Genomic DNA, 17,797 nt, shown 5'->3' with positions numbered 1-17,797 from the left:
AAGGATGGAGTGTGGGGGGGGGGGGTTGGTGTGGGTTGAGGAGTTTGAGGAGAAGGGAGTGGCTGAGAACCAAAGAAGTAATACAGGGAATGTATATGATTTCATTTGTTTTCCTCTTGGTGTGAATGTACCCATTTTGTTTGTTTGTTATTTATTTATTTCAGTTGAATATCAAATGACTTGATGATCGGATACCAAAGTTCAATATATAGACATGAGAATGAAACTTTCAAGCATCTTCTTTACTGGCAGAAGGAATAGTTACTAGTTTTGCATAACTTATGTATGTTATCTATCTATCTATATCATCTATGAGAATTATTTTGTATTTGCTTTGTACAAAAAAATATTGTAATCAAAATAAAATAAAACTGTTCGCAAACTGCTTATCCACTAGAGAGCCTGTGTAGGAAAATGTGTAAATGTAAGTTGGCCTGACGTTTCGATCCTAGCAGGATCTTCTTCAGAGGCTAAATGACAAGAAACAGTAACAGAAGGGACAAAAACACGCACAGAAAACAGACAGGTTAATGAGCGTGGTGAACACAAAGAGATAGATGTAAGGGGATTAGTAGACAAGGGATGGAGAGAAGAAAGAAACCAATAGGGGAAGAGGAGAGGTAGGAGATACACAGTGGAAAAATATTGTGTGTATATTCCACAAACCATTAACTCTGTTTTGAATAGAATTCCAGGAGTAAGCAGCCAGTATTTCTGCATTTTACACCACAAGTGTGGACATGGAAATCTCCCCCCCCCCCCCACCCCACCGCACTCCTCCAGAGGGTACAAAGAAAAAAATCATTTTAAAATTGTGAAAGGGGCGATGATTTAATTATACCTTTAGAGGAATATACTATTATCCAAACTTTCTTCTGAAAGTTTTAGCTGCAGACCAGTAAAACAGAAACTTACTAAAAAAATGACTTATTCAAAATATTTGATTGAGGTTTTGCTAAATAGAGTTGAATAATTTTCATAACAGAATATGCTAGGTATGTTGACCATGTGAGGTGAAAATGGTGACCCATGCTGCAGTAGAAACTGCCATTTTAATAAAGCAGTGAGTTGGACGGGCATTAAATCTAACTTTGAAAAATGTAGTTTGCTTTTCTTGAAGTGTGACCCCATCATCATCTGTTGAGATGAATTGATATGGATATGTCATTTTAGAATGCAATTTGGATTTGTTTCTATTTTCATGAGGGAGGGGGAGGGGGGTAGGGTAGGTAAATTTTATCCCATAAACATGGGAACCTGCAACGTTTTCATTCATGCCAATAACATTGCCATCTAATACAACATTATTACGTATAGGATTCATCTAATCTTCATTCACATATTTTATAGTTGTTCTTTCTTTATTCTAATACGAAAATGTCTTTTTTTTTTTTGTATTATTGATTTTTTGTATCATTGATGTGTTTTATATCTACTACATAATCGTCAAAGATGAGGTGTCGCAAAGCTTACCTACAATGCATTATATTGGGCAATGTTGCACCGACGAGATTTATGTTTACAAACCTTTATTAACGAAACCCACCGATTGTTTTTGCTGAAAGGATCTTGATTAAAGATTCGATAAAAGAAGTTTGATAGCAGAAGAACTGTTTATGCAAGGTGAAATTTGAGTTAACCGGTGAAGATGTTGATGGCTTAACATCATTTGGGGCGTAAAGACATTGTTTGGGATTTTTATTATAATGCATTTTGGAATGCTGTCTTTCTGTCAAACTAAAAGCAAAGAAATGGAAGTAGGGGACTGCTTCCCATAGCATGAATGTTTGAAGGAAACAGTCAAATGATTGTTGAAAATTTGAATATGAGTGGGAATTTGAGGGCAGAACTGATGGCCTTTCAGGAAAGCTTAGTTCATGAATGACTCTAGTAGACTGCCTTTACCAAACCAAGCAATAGGATTCCGTATATATGAATAGTAAGGATTGTGCTTGCTTAGTTCGAAATGGTACTATCATTTTAGAAGTCAGAATTTGTATTTTTCAGATTTTTTTTTATATATAAAATACCGATCCTAAGTAATTACTTTTTATATGTCTGTAAGTTAAATGGCTTGCTAGCTAGGATAGCATCGAGCCATGACCGCAAATAAAATACCATTGCTTTTAATTGTGAGACTGTTTAACCATCAGTTAATTACAGGTTAAACAACTTGGATTAATTGATCAGCATGGCTCCCATCAAGGGAAGCTTTTGGTGTGTATTTTTGGTTTTTATTGAATAGTCACTGTTAACTTTTGAACAGTTGTTGTTGGACAATATTAGGTTTGAATATCAATGATCCAGTTTTTATGTAACTTAGACAACAGCTTCACAAGACAGAAGCTGGGCATATATTTGGTTTCAGTCAGCAAACCAGGCTCTCCCAACGTAGCTGATGCATATTCATGACATTCTTATAGCTCAGTCGGTCTGACAAATATCACTTCGGGAGGTAAAATGCTCTATTAATAAATTTTATTGAAGTGAAGGTAACTTTTCTTCATGTTAAGGTTTGGTGGAACTCTGTTGACTCTGTTCAAACAGGGATTTAGAAATCATCGGGTAAATTGTCTTCCTAGAAAGTTGTAGTATTTTTGCGAAGAGATTTCAGTCTAAATACGAATTTTATAGTAAAGTGTGTCACATTGTCAAGCATGTAAGGATTTACTTCAACCATTGGTGTGTGATGTAGTTTGATGTGTCCTTTGGAGCTGGATTGAAATTTTGAGTGCTGTGGGCATCTGTTTGGTATTTGGTTGGTTACATCCGGTTTGAATTGATTAGTGAATGCAGTTCAACATTTGCAACCATCTGAAACCGTTTTCATTTTGATCCTTAAACAATAATGCCCATTTGGTAGAAATTAATCTGTATACTAGATCAAATATTTGAAGTGTTCATGTGTACATTTTAGGACTCTTTAAATTAGAAAAGTAAATTTTTTGAGTAGATTCTGATAAATATTTTGATAAACTATTGAGGATAAAATCCCATAAGGGTGAAGTCTATGAGCTCCTAGTTAAAACAAAAACAAATTGAAAAAAATGACAAAAATTGAAAATTGTATATGTAATAAATACTAGTATTAAGAAAAGTGTTTCAGTGATTAAATATCTTCTTTAAAGTAAGACTTTGTAGGTTTCATAAAATTTTCCACATTGAACTCCACAAGGTGTTCTAGTTGAGATGTTTGGATGTGTATTAAGACTAATACCAGAATATTGTCTAGCAAGAAATTAACAGTGGCATTATTGTGGCAACGTTTTTTTCATTATGCATTTCTTTTTGGAGAAGTTACTTTGCAGTTTAAGTGTCATAGCTTGAAATTGGTCATTTTTTTTTTTTTTTTTTTTGAGATGTAAAGCCCACCCATGTCACCGACAGTAACCGCATTTTGGATACTCAGAGAAATGTTGACAAGTTTGATAAGAAACTGCTTCTTACACGTGATAGTAGTTGAATTGGATCTTTCATCATCTTCCTACCTGTTACAGGTGAATACCCATATTACCATGTAATATTATTAATTATACAACACCTAATTATATTCCAGCCATTTGATTGGTCAATTGCTCGTCGATTGCATGCAAAATCTGCTCTATTGCACTCTATGAAATAGAACCAAGGGTTATACTTTTTTGATAGCACTTTTTTCAATGGTAAGAGAGCAGAGAAACCTGTCTGTTCAAAACAATCTGTTGCATGAGTGCATTTTACATCCAATTATATCCAAATTTGAAGGTGTTGTATAAAACAAATAATGAATGGTTACCATTCGTGCAATAGTGCAAATATTTCATTCGTTGAAAGATGTAATTTGTTCCAACTTTCAACTCGGCTGCGCCTCGTTGAATGGAACATTCCATCTTTCAACTCATGAAATATTTGCACTATTCATATATTATAATGAATGGATATATATAACCATTCATTATTTGTATATAATTAAATAGAATTAAAAATAGAAAAAGAAGAAGAAATCAAGAAGCAATGTGTCAAAGATATTTCACAAAATGGTAAGAGGAGGGGAGGGGGGGGGGGCATCTACATATGGTAAAAGGTTTGATGCTGATCATGTCATTTCCTGTGTTTCTTGTTTGTTCCAAATAATTGAGGTATTGTTGATATTTAGTTAATTTCAAGCAAACCATCTCTTTGTACTAACCTTCATAAAATGACGTTGAGGTAATTATGGAAAAAAAAATTCAAAATTGGGCCAGTCTGACCATATTGCATTATTACTGTTAGATTCATCACCTAGTATGTATTATATGCTTCTTTTTTGGGGAGCTTTTTTTTTTTTTTTTTTTTGTCTTCCAATGAAAAGTCAATGTCGGCCTGTTATTGTATTTGTGGGCTTAAATTTTAAGATGTAATTAAAACAAATGTAAATATATTGCAATCTTGTTTGCTCCATTGTTTGTGGTTTTGTATGTCATATATTTTATAACATTTGACATGTTCATAATTCAGTTCAAAACTTGAGATTGAATTTTTTTTGTAGTAATCCCTTTTTTTTTTGCCACCCATCAAATTTTCAAATGTCCCGCTATGTTATTCCATTCATAATTATTTCTTATGCCATGTCTCTCTATGAATTTTTTTTTTAATGTAATCAAAATAATAATGTTTTTTTTCCGTTTCTGTTTATTATTTGCATGTGCAAACTTAGAATTCCAAATTATTTTAACTGCTGAAAGAGTCTTTCATAACTATCATCAACTTTTGTGTATACCATGTGAATAATTCAGGATAATATTTTATAAAAAAATGTCCTGCCTTTTGTTTTTCTTTTGTTTTTTCTTGTTCCATTGTAACAGTAACTTTCCTAAAATATAACAAAATGAAATTGAAAAATGATTCATGTTTCATCTGCTGTGTTTGCTATTTTACTATAAGGAGCTCCCTTACAGTGGCAATGAGTCAGTGTGTCTGTCAAACTCAAGCTAAAACACCTCCCATCGTGTCAGGCCTGGGGGGGGGGGGTGGGGGGGCATTTCAGTTGCTGGAACTTTAATCAATAAACCTACTGTGGGTGTACACTTCCCTTTTGAACCACATCCCCAACAAATCAAAGAGTATTTATATATGCAACCTTGTGTTTAGAGGTAATTATAGACCTAATTAATTGTCTTAATATGACTCAGAATTCACCAATTAACATTCATACCTTAAATTTATTTCTGGGGAAGAACCCTAGACCCATGCCCTTCATGGTAGTCGGCTTCAATGACCACTTTGCCACACCCCAAAAAAAACTCTTTGATTCAGCTCTCAACTTTCGCTAAAGCTTCATTCCCCACCTTTATCAGTCGTTGGGTGGGGGGGGGAGGGGGTTGGTAAGGGGTACTTTGTATCACCCACCTTTGAAATCCTGTGCATGCCACTGCCTTCATTGGTTCCAAATTCGTTGCACTATGGACGTAAGAGGGGTACGAGGTGAGGAATTGGGAAAGGGTGCGTCGAATAAATCAACTTCGAAATCAAATTATATAACAGAAAAAACTACTAGTATAGATGATGGCGCTATGCTTGTATAATAAGATGGCTTCCTTTGTGTAGACCAACCTTCGTATGGGCTTTCCTCTCCAGAGGACGGCTGGCAAATAGAACTAAAATATATTACGATTTCATAAAAAAAATAAAAAAATTGTATGAATATTACTCATATGCATATTATATAATTATTTCAAGTTATCATGGATTGTTCTTTGATAGATGAAATTGACCAAGGTATAGTATCCTGCATGAAATAAAAATGTTTTCTAAAAAACATATATCATTACCAGTTGTTTGCTGCACGATATTGAAATATGTCGTCTGGGGGTGGGGTCTAAGAGGAGCAGTGGCCTCCTCCCCTGTGATATTTATTGGGCAAAATAGAGCGTGCTTACATGCAAAATGTTTTGGAGCAAAGTTGAAGAATTTTCTACTGTTTAGGTTGTACCATTGGTTTGTTTAATATTGTAATACTCTGTCTGCCAGCTTGGAGAGGGCAGGTGAGGGGGAGGGGGGACCCATCCTTGATTTTATGCTGTCTCAAGTATGTCATCAATTATTTACTTTTTCGGAAGGCATATCAATCTTATGTATGCTGTTCAATAGTCTATACTTGTGTGTATGCTGTACGGCATTCGGCGTAAGGCGATGCGTTCCATTTCGTTCTCATAATGAACTGGTAATATTCCACTCTTCATTCTACCCCGATACATATTAGATGAGGCACGCCCGTCGCTAATTTTCAAATTAATTGGATATTAATTAGATCATATTAAGCTTGGTAATTACGGATAATAACACTTTCAATTATCATTTAACTCCCGCCCTAGTAATGCAAGCTGTAAAATGACGTCACATAATTACTGCAGTGCCATGAAACTGTGACGTCACATATTATCAGTGACAAGAGAGACCTTCTTACTTTATACCGGGCAGTTATAAATTCCATTCACTTCATGTGAAGGTTAACGCTATATAGCTATTACGTATGGAACATGTTTATTTAATTAAAGAACAATACTATGGCTCCTTCTGCAATCTTTATTATCAGGGAGCTGTAATAAGTGAACCAATTCGAACAGTTCCCGACACGCACATGTGGCATGTGTCACGAATTAGTGTCTTTTGAATAAAGATAATTAGGCATAATTTTAAGGACACTTAGCTCAATTGTCTTTTTTTCTAACACTGTAACGACATAAATGCATCCGATACAGGTATTGTCCTATATTGTACAGCAATAATTTAGACTCTTTAATGAAATTAATTATTAAAACGTCTGAAGAAATTTATTATATATTTTATATCAACCCACCCCCGCCCCCTGCCAAAAAATCTCATGGGGAAAGCCTTGAGTTGGTTGAAATTTTAAGTAATATCGATCGAATTAGTAGGTTATTAATAATTTGCTGGTAGAACCTTTCTGGGGTTGGATAGATATAGGTTATATATATATGAAACGGAACAGTTGAATCCGTCCTGCAGGAATATTTGTATAATCTTGCAACCATCAGTCCTGCAGGAATATTTGCATAATCTATAAACCCTTGACGGAGATAGAGTGCCGAAATCCTTTAAAACCTGCATCGTTCCCACCCACCCCAATCTGGTGGCACCAAATACTAATTCTTTGTTAATCGCTTTACTCTGTTCTTATATATATTACGATTTATCTTTGCCACATGGAGTCCCAACGGATAATCTCAATCCTTTAAAGCGACGTGTAAGTTATGTTACGCGTAGGCCTACATACAATCTGTAATGATAAAGAAATCGCTCTATACTCTGTTATAGTTTAGTAGATTTAATATTCATTCAGCCTCTGAAGAAGATCCTGTTATGATCGAAACGTCAGGCCCTCTTACTTTTACACATAGATTTAATATATATAAACTTCTGAAAGACTTAATCGTAGATCAAACCATTTAGAATTTGTGACAAGGTTTACATAGAATAAGAAGAAGAAAAACACGTATACGAAGAACACAAAACGAAAAACCAACACATTTTTAAAAGACCAAGTTTATGAGTTAAAAAACGGAATTGAAACAAGTGACTTGAGGAACAGTTAATTGGTGGCGATCAAAATCATCCACATGTGGTAAACAAGTCTGACCAGAGGCGAGGGGGGGGGGGAGGGGGTGGGGAGTCAAAATACAGCCCGGTGTCCGAGTCAGTGAGAGCCCTGGAAATATGATATGTACAATAGGCCTATATGTATTGTCAGTTTCATAGTATACTTAAGGGAAAATGAAGACTTTTCAAAATGGGGCCCGGTGCCACAATTGTGCCCGTGACCAACCTGGCTCTCTATACAATGACACTGGTGATAAGGAGGGGTGGGAGGGTGGGTGGTGTGGGATAGGACAATCAATGGATTGAATGACCTATTTTAACCTATACATATTCGTGGTAAATATAAGATGACTGTTTCATCAGAACCCGGTTGCCCAGTTCCTTTACTTGATGTATTATATTATATAAGGCCTAGTATTACATATATATTCCCATGATATTTACAGCCTTTTCTTCCTACCACTATGACCGCGTGCAGGTTTCCTGTTGTTAGGCTGTGACAGACCGAACCACTTCCTGGTAAACCCAGTACAATTGTGAAAATTGTGGCAAAAATATTATAGCATTAATATCGGAACTTCAACAGTCAATCATTGCATTTTATCATAGGCAACAATTTGCTTGCTTTTAGAATGGAAGAATCCTCTTCTACCCGAAATGATGAGAATTAGATGAATAAAACTACCAGTCCCCCTCCCCACCCCAAACTGTAACATGGACATGCTGGATTTTACGGAGTTCAGTCAACATCACACGCCCCCCCCCCCCCTTCCATGTTAGACACGAACCAGTTCTTCAAAATAGGCCTGAAGTAATACCAATACTTTGACTAATGTGCCTCATACATTTAGGTAACCATGGCACCCCTGCCCCTCCCTCATGTATACCAAGTACAAGTTACTATATGAAATAATGTAACACTCTATTCTCTATTCTCACCGACACCACTACCCAACCCCACATCAAAACCTCTTTCTCTCTAACATACCCACGTTATTGCTGCTTGATCATAACCGGGCCAAATTACAACACTTTAAAATGCTCGATTTTTGGGTTGCAACCTTTTTTTTAATTGTAAACCTATTGTCGTTTACTGTCCCCAGTAATATTTAATCTGCCTATTTCTGCACCTAGCCACCCTATTCTCCACCTTTGATTGTTACCAAATAAATATACTCCTTTAAACACACGACGCAATTGCCATAAAACTCTCTCTATACCAACCGCAAGTGTTTTTATCACACCGCAGTCTTCTACGCACGCGCAGTAGAGAGTGGTCTGTGTTACTTCCCCTGGCCAAATAAGGTTCTCTAATGAGAACAAGGGAAAGTATTTCGGGTGAGTCTATTATGTCACAAATGTGTTGGTTAAGTATTCGTTCACAGAAAAGTTGGTTCAGTCTGATAACTAAATTAAACAACATTGCAGTTCTTGTTGTTCTTTGCATATGTTTGATATGTATATATTTAACATCACATAATTTCGATAATCAAAGAAACGCAATTTTGCGAGAGGCATATTTCTTTGCGAGAGGCATATTTCTTTGCGAGAGGCATATTTCTTGAACCTTTGGTAGCACCCATTTTACAATGGTTTCATCCAGAGGCTCAGTGCCTTTAGCGAAATAGTGACTTCATCTTACGGCTCAACTCAACGTTACATTCTTTTCCGTCATTCGACTCCGCCGGTTTACTTGGCTCCTGAATCTGCTCAGAAGGAACAACCTATCCAATAAACTTCCACAATGGTGAGTTTGAATCAAAACTACATTTCTTCATAGACTCACACAGTTATGTGTTATAAGTTTAACTTATAGTTATATCCTACTGAATTTAAAGAAGTCATTAACAAAATGTTGTCTATCGTACATTTACACCTTACTATCAACTCTTTTAACATTCCAGTAATTGTTTGTTGCGCTTAATTCATCTTGCTCTTGACACGACAATTCCAAGACGAATTCCAATCAAGAACTCGCTGGAAAGAACATTATATCGCTTACGTTTAATTGGGCGGTATTGTATTTTGCAGACTGTGACCAAAACTACAACCGTTAATTACACCAACGTTAGTGTATTTGTACTGTTTCGACGGATTTTATGAATATTATCATAACATGTTATTTCCATGCAGGTATATAACTATATACGCAGTTATACCTGCACATGATTTCAAAGGTGGAGGGGCGGGGATTGTTGGAGGGCAAAATTTTTCCCCGGCCCTAATTTTGGTAGGGGCAAGAACCTTTATTGGTGGATCACAAATTTAACGACAGAAGGGTGCGGCTGTGGGGTCGCTGAATGCGACTCCTTTGTAAGGGTTCAACTGTCAGTTTAAATGGTGCATTTAGAAGTTAGGTCTATAATTAGGTTTAAACTTCAGAGTTTTAAAGATACCTTTTGTTACTTTTCGCCCCGACAGACGATGGGGTTGAGGTGTGGTGGTATTGGTGGGGGAAGGGGGCATGGCCCTCCTCCTGTAACCACGGAATACGATATCAGCACTCTTTTTTTTGAAAAACGGTCACTTATATGGCTTTAATGTATATGTTTCATATCTTTAATGTAAAACAAAACTAAAGAGAAAGTTTTGTGAGCTTCGGTGAATTAATTTGCAAAAAGAAGTTAACCAATTGCTTCGAAATCATGAATGACCTTTGACATTTCACGTTGCAATGCCTCATCAGTTCGTGACCTTTGACTTGGACATTATAACGAAGTTTGTTGCTTTGCATATAAAATATCCTTCTTGATTTTCTTTTCAAAATAAGTATTAACAGATTAATTAATCATTCAACAAAACTTCACCGAATAATTTCACTCAACATGAACCTCGAACTTTAGAATCATGAATATTCATGATGTCATTTAGATAAATTAGTTCCTTTCTATACACACAGCTTGGCATATATATTTACCAACATACACATCATCTATTTACTGTAACGTAATTGGAAGCGATTGTACATGTCTTAGCAATCCAATTTAATGGAAACATGTTTATCCAAACTAGAAGAATACCTATTTAAGCCTATGCCAAGTTTTTGAAAATAGCCGCTCAACTTTTCTGCCCTCAAAATCAATACATCAAAGATATCAAATTCCTATATATACCAATTAATCGTTCACAAAACAACTAAACATAATGAAGGGCCCTTTTAATGAAAAGCCTTATACTTCTTAATGTTACATTCCTGCAATATTTCGACTTTCGGGAATTTTTGACTTGGTTGTTTGCCCCCAAATATGCTAGAGTGTTAGATAATGGTCACACGTGATCAAATTCCAACAACCATGCACGTTACTGCCACTCCCAAATACGTTATACACACTGAGGCTTTCAATTTGTCTAAGTTTAATAATCCTCAGTCAATGGGGCTAATTTGAAGGATCAGAGGCATGTACTTTTTTAACTTATTCTAGCAAGTTTTAGCAATGTTAAATTCGGGGCCAAATACCGATGACCTTTGACAAACTTGTGGGAACGAGCAATGTATCTGACATAGGCTGAACGAGTTTAAGTTTTGAAGTATATAACACTAACGAATGTTTTATATAGATCGCCTACCATGAAGTTTCAAACGTAAAGTTAACACAACTTAAATGCACATATATATGAAAATACCTCAACAAACATAACTAGTATGCCCCCCCCCCCGAAAGAAATAATACATACAGACCTAAGTCATACCCCCCCCCCCCCCCGAAAGAAATACTACATACAGACCTAAGTCATATAGTAAACTTGACTTCAACACATTGATAAGTAAATGTAAAAAGCCTACAGGGATTTAAAATAAGTGAAAGAAAAAAAAACAAGGAAAACGAAACATTTTATGTATCTAATTTCATGAATTGTACTAGATACCGAGTCATATCACAACATATCATTGATTTATTATATCATATTTCGTGTATACTGCAAAAGTATATCAAATAAACTGCATATTGCATAATTTGACATGTAAACTTCATAATTCACATGTAAAAACTGCTTGATTTCAAATGAACTGCATAATATCGCAAAAACTGCATCAAATCATAGGCCTATCACACATATCAGCCCAAATATAAGAACCTACGCGTTATACGGCCATTCCTGAATTATTGCATAGAAGATAGATATGCCGCTTGTTAAACCATGGAGCTATAATCTGTTTATAGCTCCATGGTTAAACCCGCTAGACCAGATCTGCCGTCCACAGATGTAATTCTTCCATGAGAACCAGCCGGGGCAGGGGGTCCTATCAATGAAGATAGAGATAGAGGAATGCTTGGTATGCGAGGAATTTCTTAGCGCATAGGTCATTGCTGCAATTCTACTACTACTGTGGATGAATACCATATACATGTGCATGCTTGGTACGTTAGTATAGGGTAACTGAAACACACACCACATTGCTTCACTTAGGCCTACTAGTTTGACGTAATCCAGATTGACATATTAATTTCGATCTATGTTTTTTTAGACTGGGAAAGAGGGAGAGAGGGAGAGACAAAGAGACTAAAAGCACGAAACTTGAATAGAAAGAGAAGCTTTGTGAACAATTTTTTTTTGCAAAACAAGTTATATTTAGCAAAGCGTCACTGACAATCAGTCTAGTGTACAAGCCAGGGGCTGGGGAATGGCTTAATAAACGCTATGCTTTTTTTTCGACAATTCTACAATAGCCCCACCACTTCACACCTTTAAAGGGACATAACATACCAACTTTTTAGTTGTTGTTTTTCAAAGGTCGTTAAGTATTGGATTCATAATTTATCAGGAAAAAAAAGTTTGACGTTACTTCCCTGCAGATGTTGACAATATAGATTATTCAAAGAAATACTCACCCAGTGGTCAAATTCATACTTAATGTTTTAGTGTAGTAAAATGTTTTGAAGGAGGCAGTAAAGCAATTTTGATAATGTTTGAAATTTTCAGTATGTGTCACCGTTATGTAACTTTCCAAGATATGTAGTTATAATACTATTTAAAAAAAAATAAACTCTTTACTAAATGTTCTCTTTTCTTGATATTTTTAGGCAAGCAAAAAGAAGTCCTCCGGAAAGACAAAGAAGCGCGCACAACGTGCGACTTCTAATGTCTTCGCTATGTTCGACCAGTCACAGATTCAGGAGTTCAAGGAGGTGAGTGAAATACGTCATCGTGACGTCACATTCTGCATAACCTAAAATAATGTAGAAAGAGAGGAAAATGTGAAAGGAGCCAGTATAGCGTATCGTGTCATTTAATAATTTTGTTATTAACATACACAAGTACGAGGGCGGGGGCGGGTTCGCCACTGTAATATCGGATTTTGAGACAGAAAGAGTATAAAACTAAAGTCTATGATAAGTAGATACACAAGATCAAACGATGTTTCATTATACACAGACTTTCATAACGTATACCTGCCAGTCGGAGTGGGGTGTGGATGGGGGGGGGGTGGGAGGAGGGAGGCCTGCGGATGGTGTGGGGCAGGAAATCTTCTCTAACAAATATGTTTGCCACTGCATCCTATCTTAGGCGACCATTTTCCTGCACCTAGTCTTCTGCGTGTTTCAACGCTCAATCTTCTGCGCGTCTCAACGCTCCTTTTTCTGAATGTCTTACGTTCATTTTTCTGCGTGTCTCACGTTCATAATTGATCACGTGCAAGGGCGGCGGAACCGGGGGGGCACAGGGGGCACGTGCCCCCCCACTTTTCCTCAGATGAAAAATGTGCCCTTTTTCTACATAAAGTTTCTAAATAAAAAAGCGAAACCCAAAGCGAAACCCACGTCAAATGAAATATTTCTGGAAGTTTTGTTTACTACCACAGGCGTAGGAGCCCAATTTGATTTGGGGGGCTGTAACGACTTGCCCGAAAACTATTATCAGAATTTTTCGCGCGCTTCGCGCGCGTTCAACATGTTAATATGCATATCATATAGGCATGCAAAGGTTATTACATCGCATGCCAATAACATACAATCATTTGCCGTGTTATAACCCTTCCAAATCGGTTAGAATTATTCGGAAAGTCGTTACAATAATAATGATCATAATAATATCAGTTTAACCATTCAAAAACACATAGAAAATTACTTTTCTTTCAGTATTTTCACATATTTCATTTGCTTTCATGCATGTATCGATCGCGTGTGCAGGGACTTGGACTTTATAATGATTTCACCTCATTTTGTTTTTTTCCTTTTTTCCCAATTTGCACATTAGATACTGCAGTGCTAGTATGCATTGTTTCCTTGGGGGGGGGGGGGGGGCTGCGTTGATGGAGTGATGTGTATACGCAAATAAGATAACACAATAACAGTTAAAAGGGTACTAAATATCAGGCTGCATCAGTCCAATCGAATTTCTGCAAAGTGCCCTTCGACGTTGGTGCCCCCCCAGATTCAAAGTGCTTCCGCCGCCCTTGATCACGTGGCATCCTCAGTCCTCATATTGATATTTGTCATTTTTCAATTTGTTTTAGGCATTCAACCTGATTGACCAGAACCACGATGGATTCATCGATAAAGAAGATTTGCACGACATGTTGGCGTCTATGGGTGCGTTATGTATAAATTAATAGTCGTATAATGATGTAGGAATACCGTGCGTTATATAGATAACAAGCAACGGCATGTCCACTCTGTGGCTAAGTTCAATGTCGGATTTGTACACAAAAAAAAACTGAAATTTGATATGTCAAAGTTCATCGCTTTATTATATAGTTTTATGCCCGAAGATTCGACCATCACTGGAAGCAAAATTTGAAATGATGATGCTGACGTCACAGTTGCTAACATTAACAAATAATTTTTACTTCTTTATTATCTTTGTTAATTAGGTAAGAACCCATCAGACAAAGAACTGGAGGACATGGTTAATGAGGTACCAGGCAGCATTAACTTCACCATGTTCTTAACCATGTTTGGTGAAAAGTTAACGGGTTCGTTGAACTTTCTTGAATTTTTATCCATTTCACGCACGCCATGTAATTTCCTCATGCTTTATCACTAATGACATGAAAATTATGTAGTTGTTTAGTAGCGCCCTCACTTTCAAATATATGTGTGATTATTGAGAGCGTGAACAACGCATTTGTGACGACACGCACTAACACGTCGCTTTTAAATAATTATTATTAACTAACGAGCGAAAAGGATGGATAGCATATTTATCCAGCCTCTCTCGTCCTCCCTTGTGCATCTATCTTGATCGTTCACTATATCATCTCCATATTCTCATAAACGTACTTTTGATGTTTTCCACTGCAATGATAAAGAAAGAAAAACCAACGAGAAAAAAAAAAAAGATTTCATATTCTGTTGGCGCTATATGAAATCACAGATTTAGAAAGTTACATTCCCCAGTCACGACTTTTGGCTAGAAAATTTCCCAAATGGAACGAAAGTTTTCTTAGCCGTTTGAGGGTTGGGGGGGGGGTGGGGTTGGGGGGAAGGAGTTGTTCATCACAAAGATCTCTGTCACATACTATAGCTGAAGATGATGGTTGGGTGTGTGTCCTCTTTAAGTCCAATCTTACAGAAGGAAGTAAACGATAGATGATTGACTGAGCTAATGAGTTCCATTGTAATGGTATTACATCAAAGATATAGTTATTCAGGTACAAGTACGCCAGTTAGTGTGTTATTAACTTCATTCCAATTCGACCCACAGTTAGCGTTCACCGTTTTAATCTTTACCTCTCTTTATATAGGTACGGATCCAGAAGAGACGATATTGAACGCATTCAGATTATTCGACGAAGATAAGAAAGGCTTTATTGGAGAAGATTAGTAAGTATTGATCCTCTTAACTGGGATCACAGAATTGAGGTCTCACATATATGCGGGATTAGGAAAAAGATGGATCAATTTTGACGGTTGGAATTGAGACAAATACTGTTTCATAGCAAAAATAGCCTAACTTATGACCTGCTTTATTGGTAATATGATTTTAAGGCCGGGCCTATTAATGCGACGGAGGGCTGATTTTTTTCTTTTTCTGTCAGTCCCCTCTTAATTTGGCCCTTGTAAAACTCACTAAGCTTTGATCTAGTCCAGGGCGTATGGTCCTTTTTATGTAGGCATATCGATCGCGTATCAAGCAATTTAATCATTTATTTATTTTTCTAATTTACAACAAAGATTGATCAGTTTTCCCTCTTTTTTTTCTGAACACAGCCTTACAAATCTGCTAATGACGAGAGGCGAACATTTCACTAACGATGAGATCGATGCAGCCTATAAGGGCGCCCCCATCGACGATGAAGGCAACTTGGACTATGGTGCCTTCGTCAGAATGATTAAGCACGGTACCCAGGACGAATCGCTGGTCAAGTCGGATGTATAGATCTAGAATCTGGACTCATCAGAGATGGGGGTTGGGAGGTATGTTAGGGGTCAAGGGAGGGTCAGCAGGGAGTGTATCATGGTGCGTATCTTCATTTTTCATCTTGGACGTCTATAGTTGAATCCTTCACAGTATTGGCTGGAGACACTATCCAAGAACGAATTCATTTTCCTACTTCTTGGATTTTCGCTAAAACGTTCGGTTGAATTGTGGACCGCAATCTAGCAATTTTCGTGTATGGGAAATTCGCATCTACATCATGATCACTGCAGAGGGAGATATATACAACGTACTGGACAATCTTACCAAAATATGCGAAAAGAGGGGAAAATGTATGCAGTTTAAACACAAACCAAACGAGACAAGAATAGTAAACACGGGTTTGTGGAAAATATGATTCCGTATAATTACATTTACAGAGCAAGGGGAGTCTGAGTTCTTATTGTTTTTATCTTTCTGTCTTTTTATTTCTTGTTTCATCTTATTTTCTTTCATTTTTGTCATTTATGTAGTCTTGATATTTTGTCCATTGACAGACAATTGTGAAGACAATTGTGTTCGAAAAGCAATAAGAGGCGTATATACGCATGCGTAGTATCTAGAAATTACGTCAAGTCTACGCACTTTAGTAATAATAACGTTATACCGAATGTTAAGTAAACCCATCATTCCGCGAATCTATACGCGAATGTAGTGGAAAAGACATAATAACCTACAAGAACAGAGCCCTGTGCAGAGTTTTCACCTATTTATCTGTTTATACTTTAACATCAATATACATATCTTCCCTCATTACATTTTCTGATAGGGATAAATTTCCTATCTAGCAGACCGATTGTCTGTGCAGGCCGGAGTTCAGAGTGCAGTTCGCGTTTACGTAGATATCTAAATATGATATTTTAGTCTTGATGTAAAATTTGTTTAACGTTCGTTATAGTATTGTTGTTGTTGTTGTTATTAGTATTATTATTGTTTACAAATATGAGAGTGATGTAGAACAATAAGTATCAGTTTGTATACGGGACCTAGATATCCGTTTTTGAAAGTCCTTGTAATTTTTGCCGTGAATGAGCAACACATGACTCGAACTATGCAACAAATGGAAACTTACAACGAATAGAAAAGAAAAGAAATACAATACAATCTTTGTTTGTGAAATCTTAAGACGTTTTGGTTTTAATTTTCTTTCATTGTCGTTTAGTCTTGTTTTTCTTTATTATAAGAAGTGCATTTTTCTTTAAATGAAAATAATAAAGGTTAAAAAGTAAAGTATGACAATATCCATTGTTAAACCAAACGTAGCAGAACGAATAAGATGTGACGTCACAGATATATCTATAGACCTTTCCAATGCTTTCTGGATATCATTTCAAATTAAAATTAATACTAAGTAATCTTAAATCAAATCAAATCAAAGCCTGCATGAAATCGACAGCGGGTGCACGGCTTCCACTTACACCATGTAATTCGTAGATTGTGATTGGTATATGCGAGTGACGTCATACGGAGCAAGATTCAGTGATAGTTGAGAGGCAAAGGGATTTAACTGTACACAAAGTAATACAAGAATCTCAGTAGCGCCATTCCTCTTGCCAAAATGGCGCCATATTGTCTTATTAGTTAAACAAAGTATCGCGGGAAGCCTTTTGACCTATAGCCTACGCATTCTAATCCCATTTGCCAAACGCCCTTGCATGGATACGTCCCGCTTTTCCCAAAGCGCTCGTACAGACAGGATGTGCATTATGAATACCATGCCACTAATCAGATAAACGTTAGGAACTGTTGTACTGTCAGTACGAGTGCTCTTAAGCATGGTAAGGGAAGACAGTAACATACATTATATTTGTGCTCCTGTAGACGCCAGGTGTTGCATTCCTTTGCATTCACCAGACAA

General features: G+C 36.6%; 1 protein-coding gene across 1 annotated transcript; it reads left to right on the top strand.

Moving 5' to 3' along the window:
* Window positions 1-9,185: 9,185 nt before the first annotated feature.
* Window positions 9,186-16,253, top strand: LOC139968083 (myosin regulatory light chain 12B-like). Its single transcript, XM_071972433.1, has 6 exons — window positions 9,186-9,325; window positions 12,603-12,707; window positions 14,036-14,111; window positions 14,393-14,494; window positions 15,266-15,344; window positions 15,732-16,253. Exons 1-6 carry the CDS (start codon window positions 9,323-9,325, stop codon window positions 15,898-15,900), a joined length of 534 nt encoding a protein of 177 aa, XP_071828534.1. The 5' UTR covers window positions 9,186-9,322; the 3' UTR covers window positions 15,901-16,253.
* Window positions 16,254-17,797: the final 1,544 nt, after the last annotated feature.

This window comes from Apostichopus japonicus, chromosome 5, assembly GCF_037975245.1.
Source record: "Apostichopus japonicus isolate 1M-3 chromosome 5, ASM3797524v1, whole genome shotgun sequence".
Lineage (NCBI taxonomy): Eukaryota > Metazoa > Echinodermata > Holothuroidea > Aspidochirotida > Stichopodidae > Apostichopus > Apostichopus japonicus.
Note: the sequence above shows the minus strand (reverse complement) of the source record. Positions and strands in the feature narration are given on the sequence as shown.

What these genes read in the sequence shown, in the direction of transcription:
- LOC139968083 (XM_071972433.1), top strand. An exon ending in GTTTGGTGAAAAGTTAACGG is followed by an intron (nt 14,495 to 15,265) that starts GTTCGTTGAACT and finishes CTCTTTATATAG; the next exon opens with GTACGGATCCAGAAGAGACG. An exon ending in GGCTTTATTGGAGAAGATTA is followed by an intron (nt 15,345 to 15,731) that starts GTAAGTATTGAT and finishes TTCTGAACACAG; the next exon opens with CCTTACAAATCTGCTAATGA.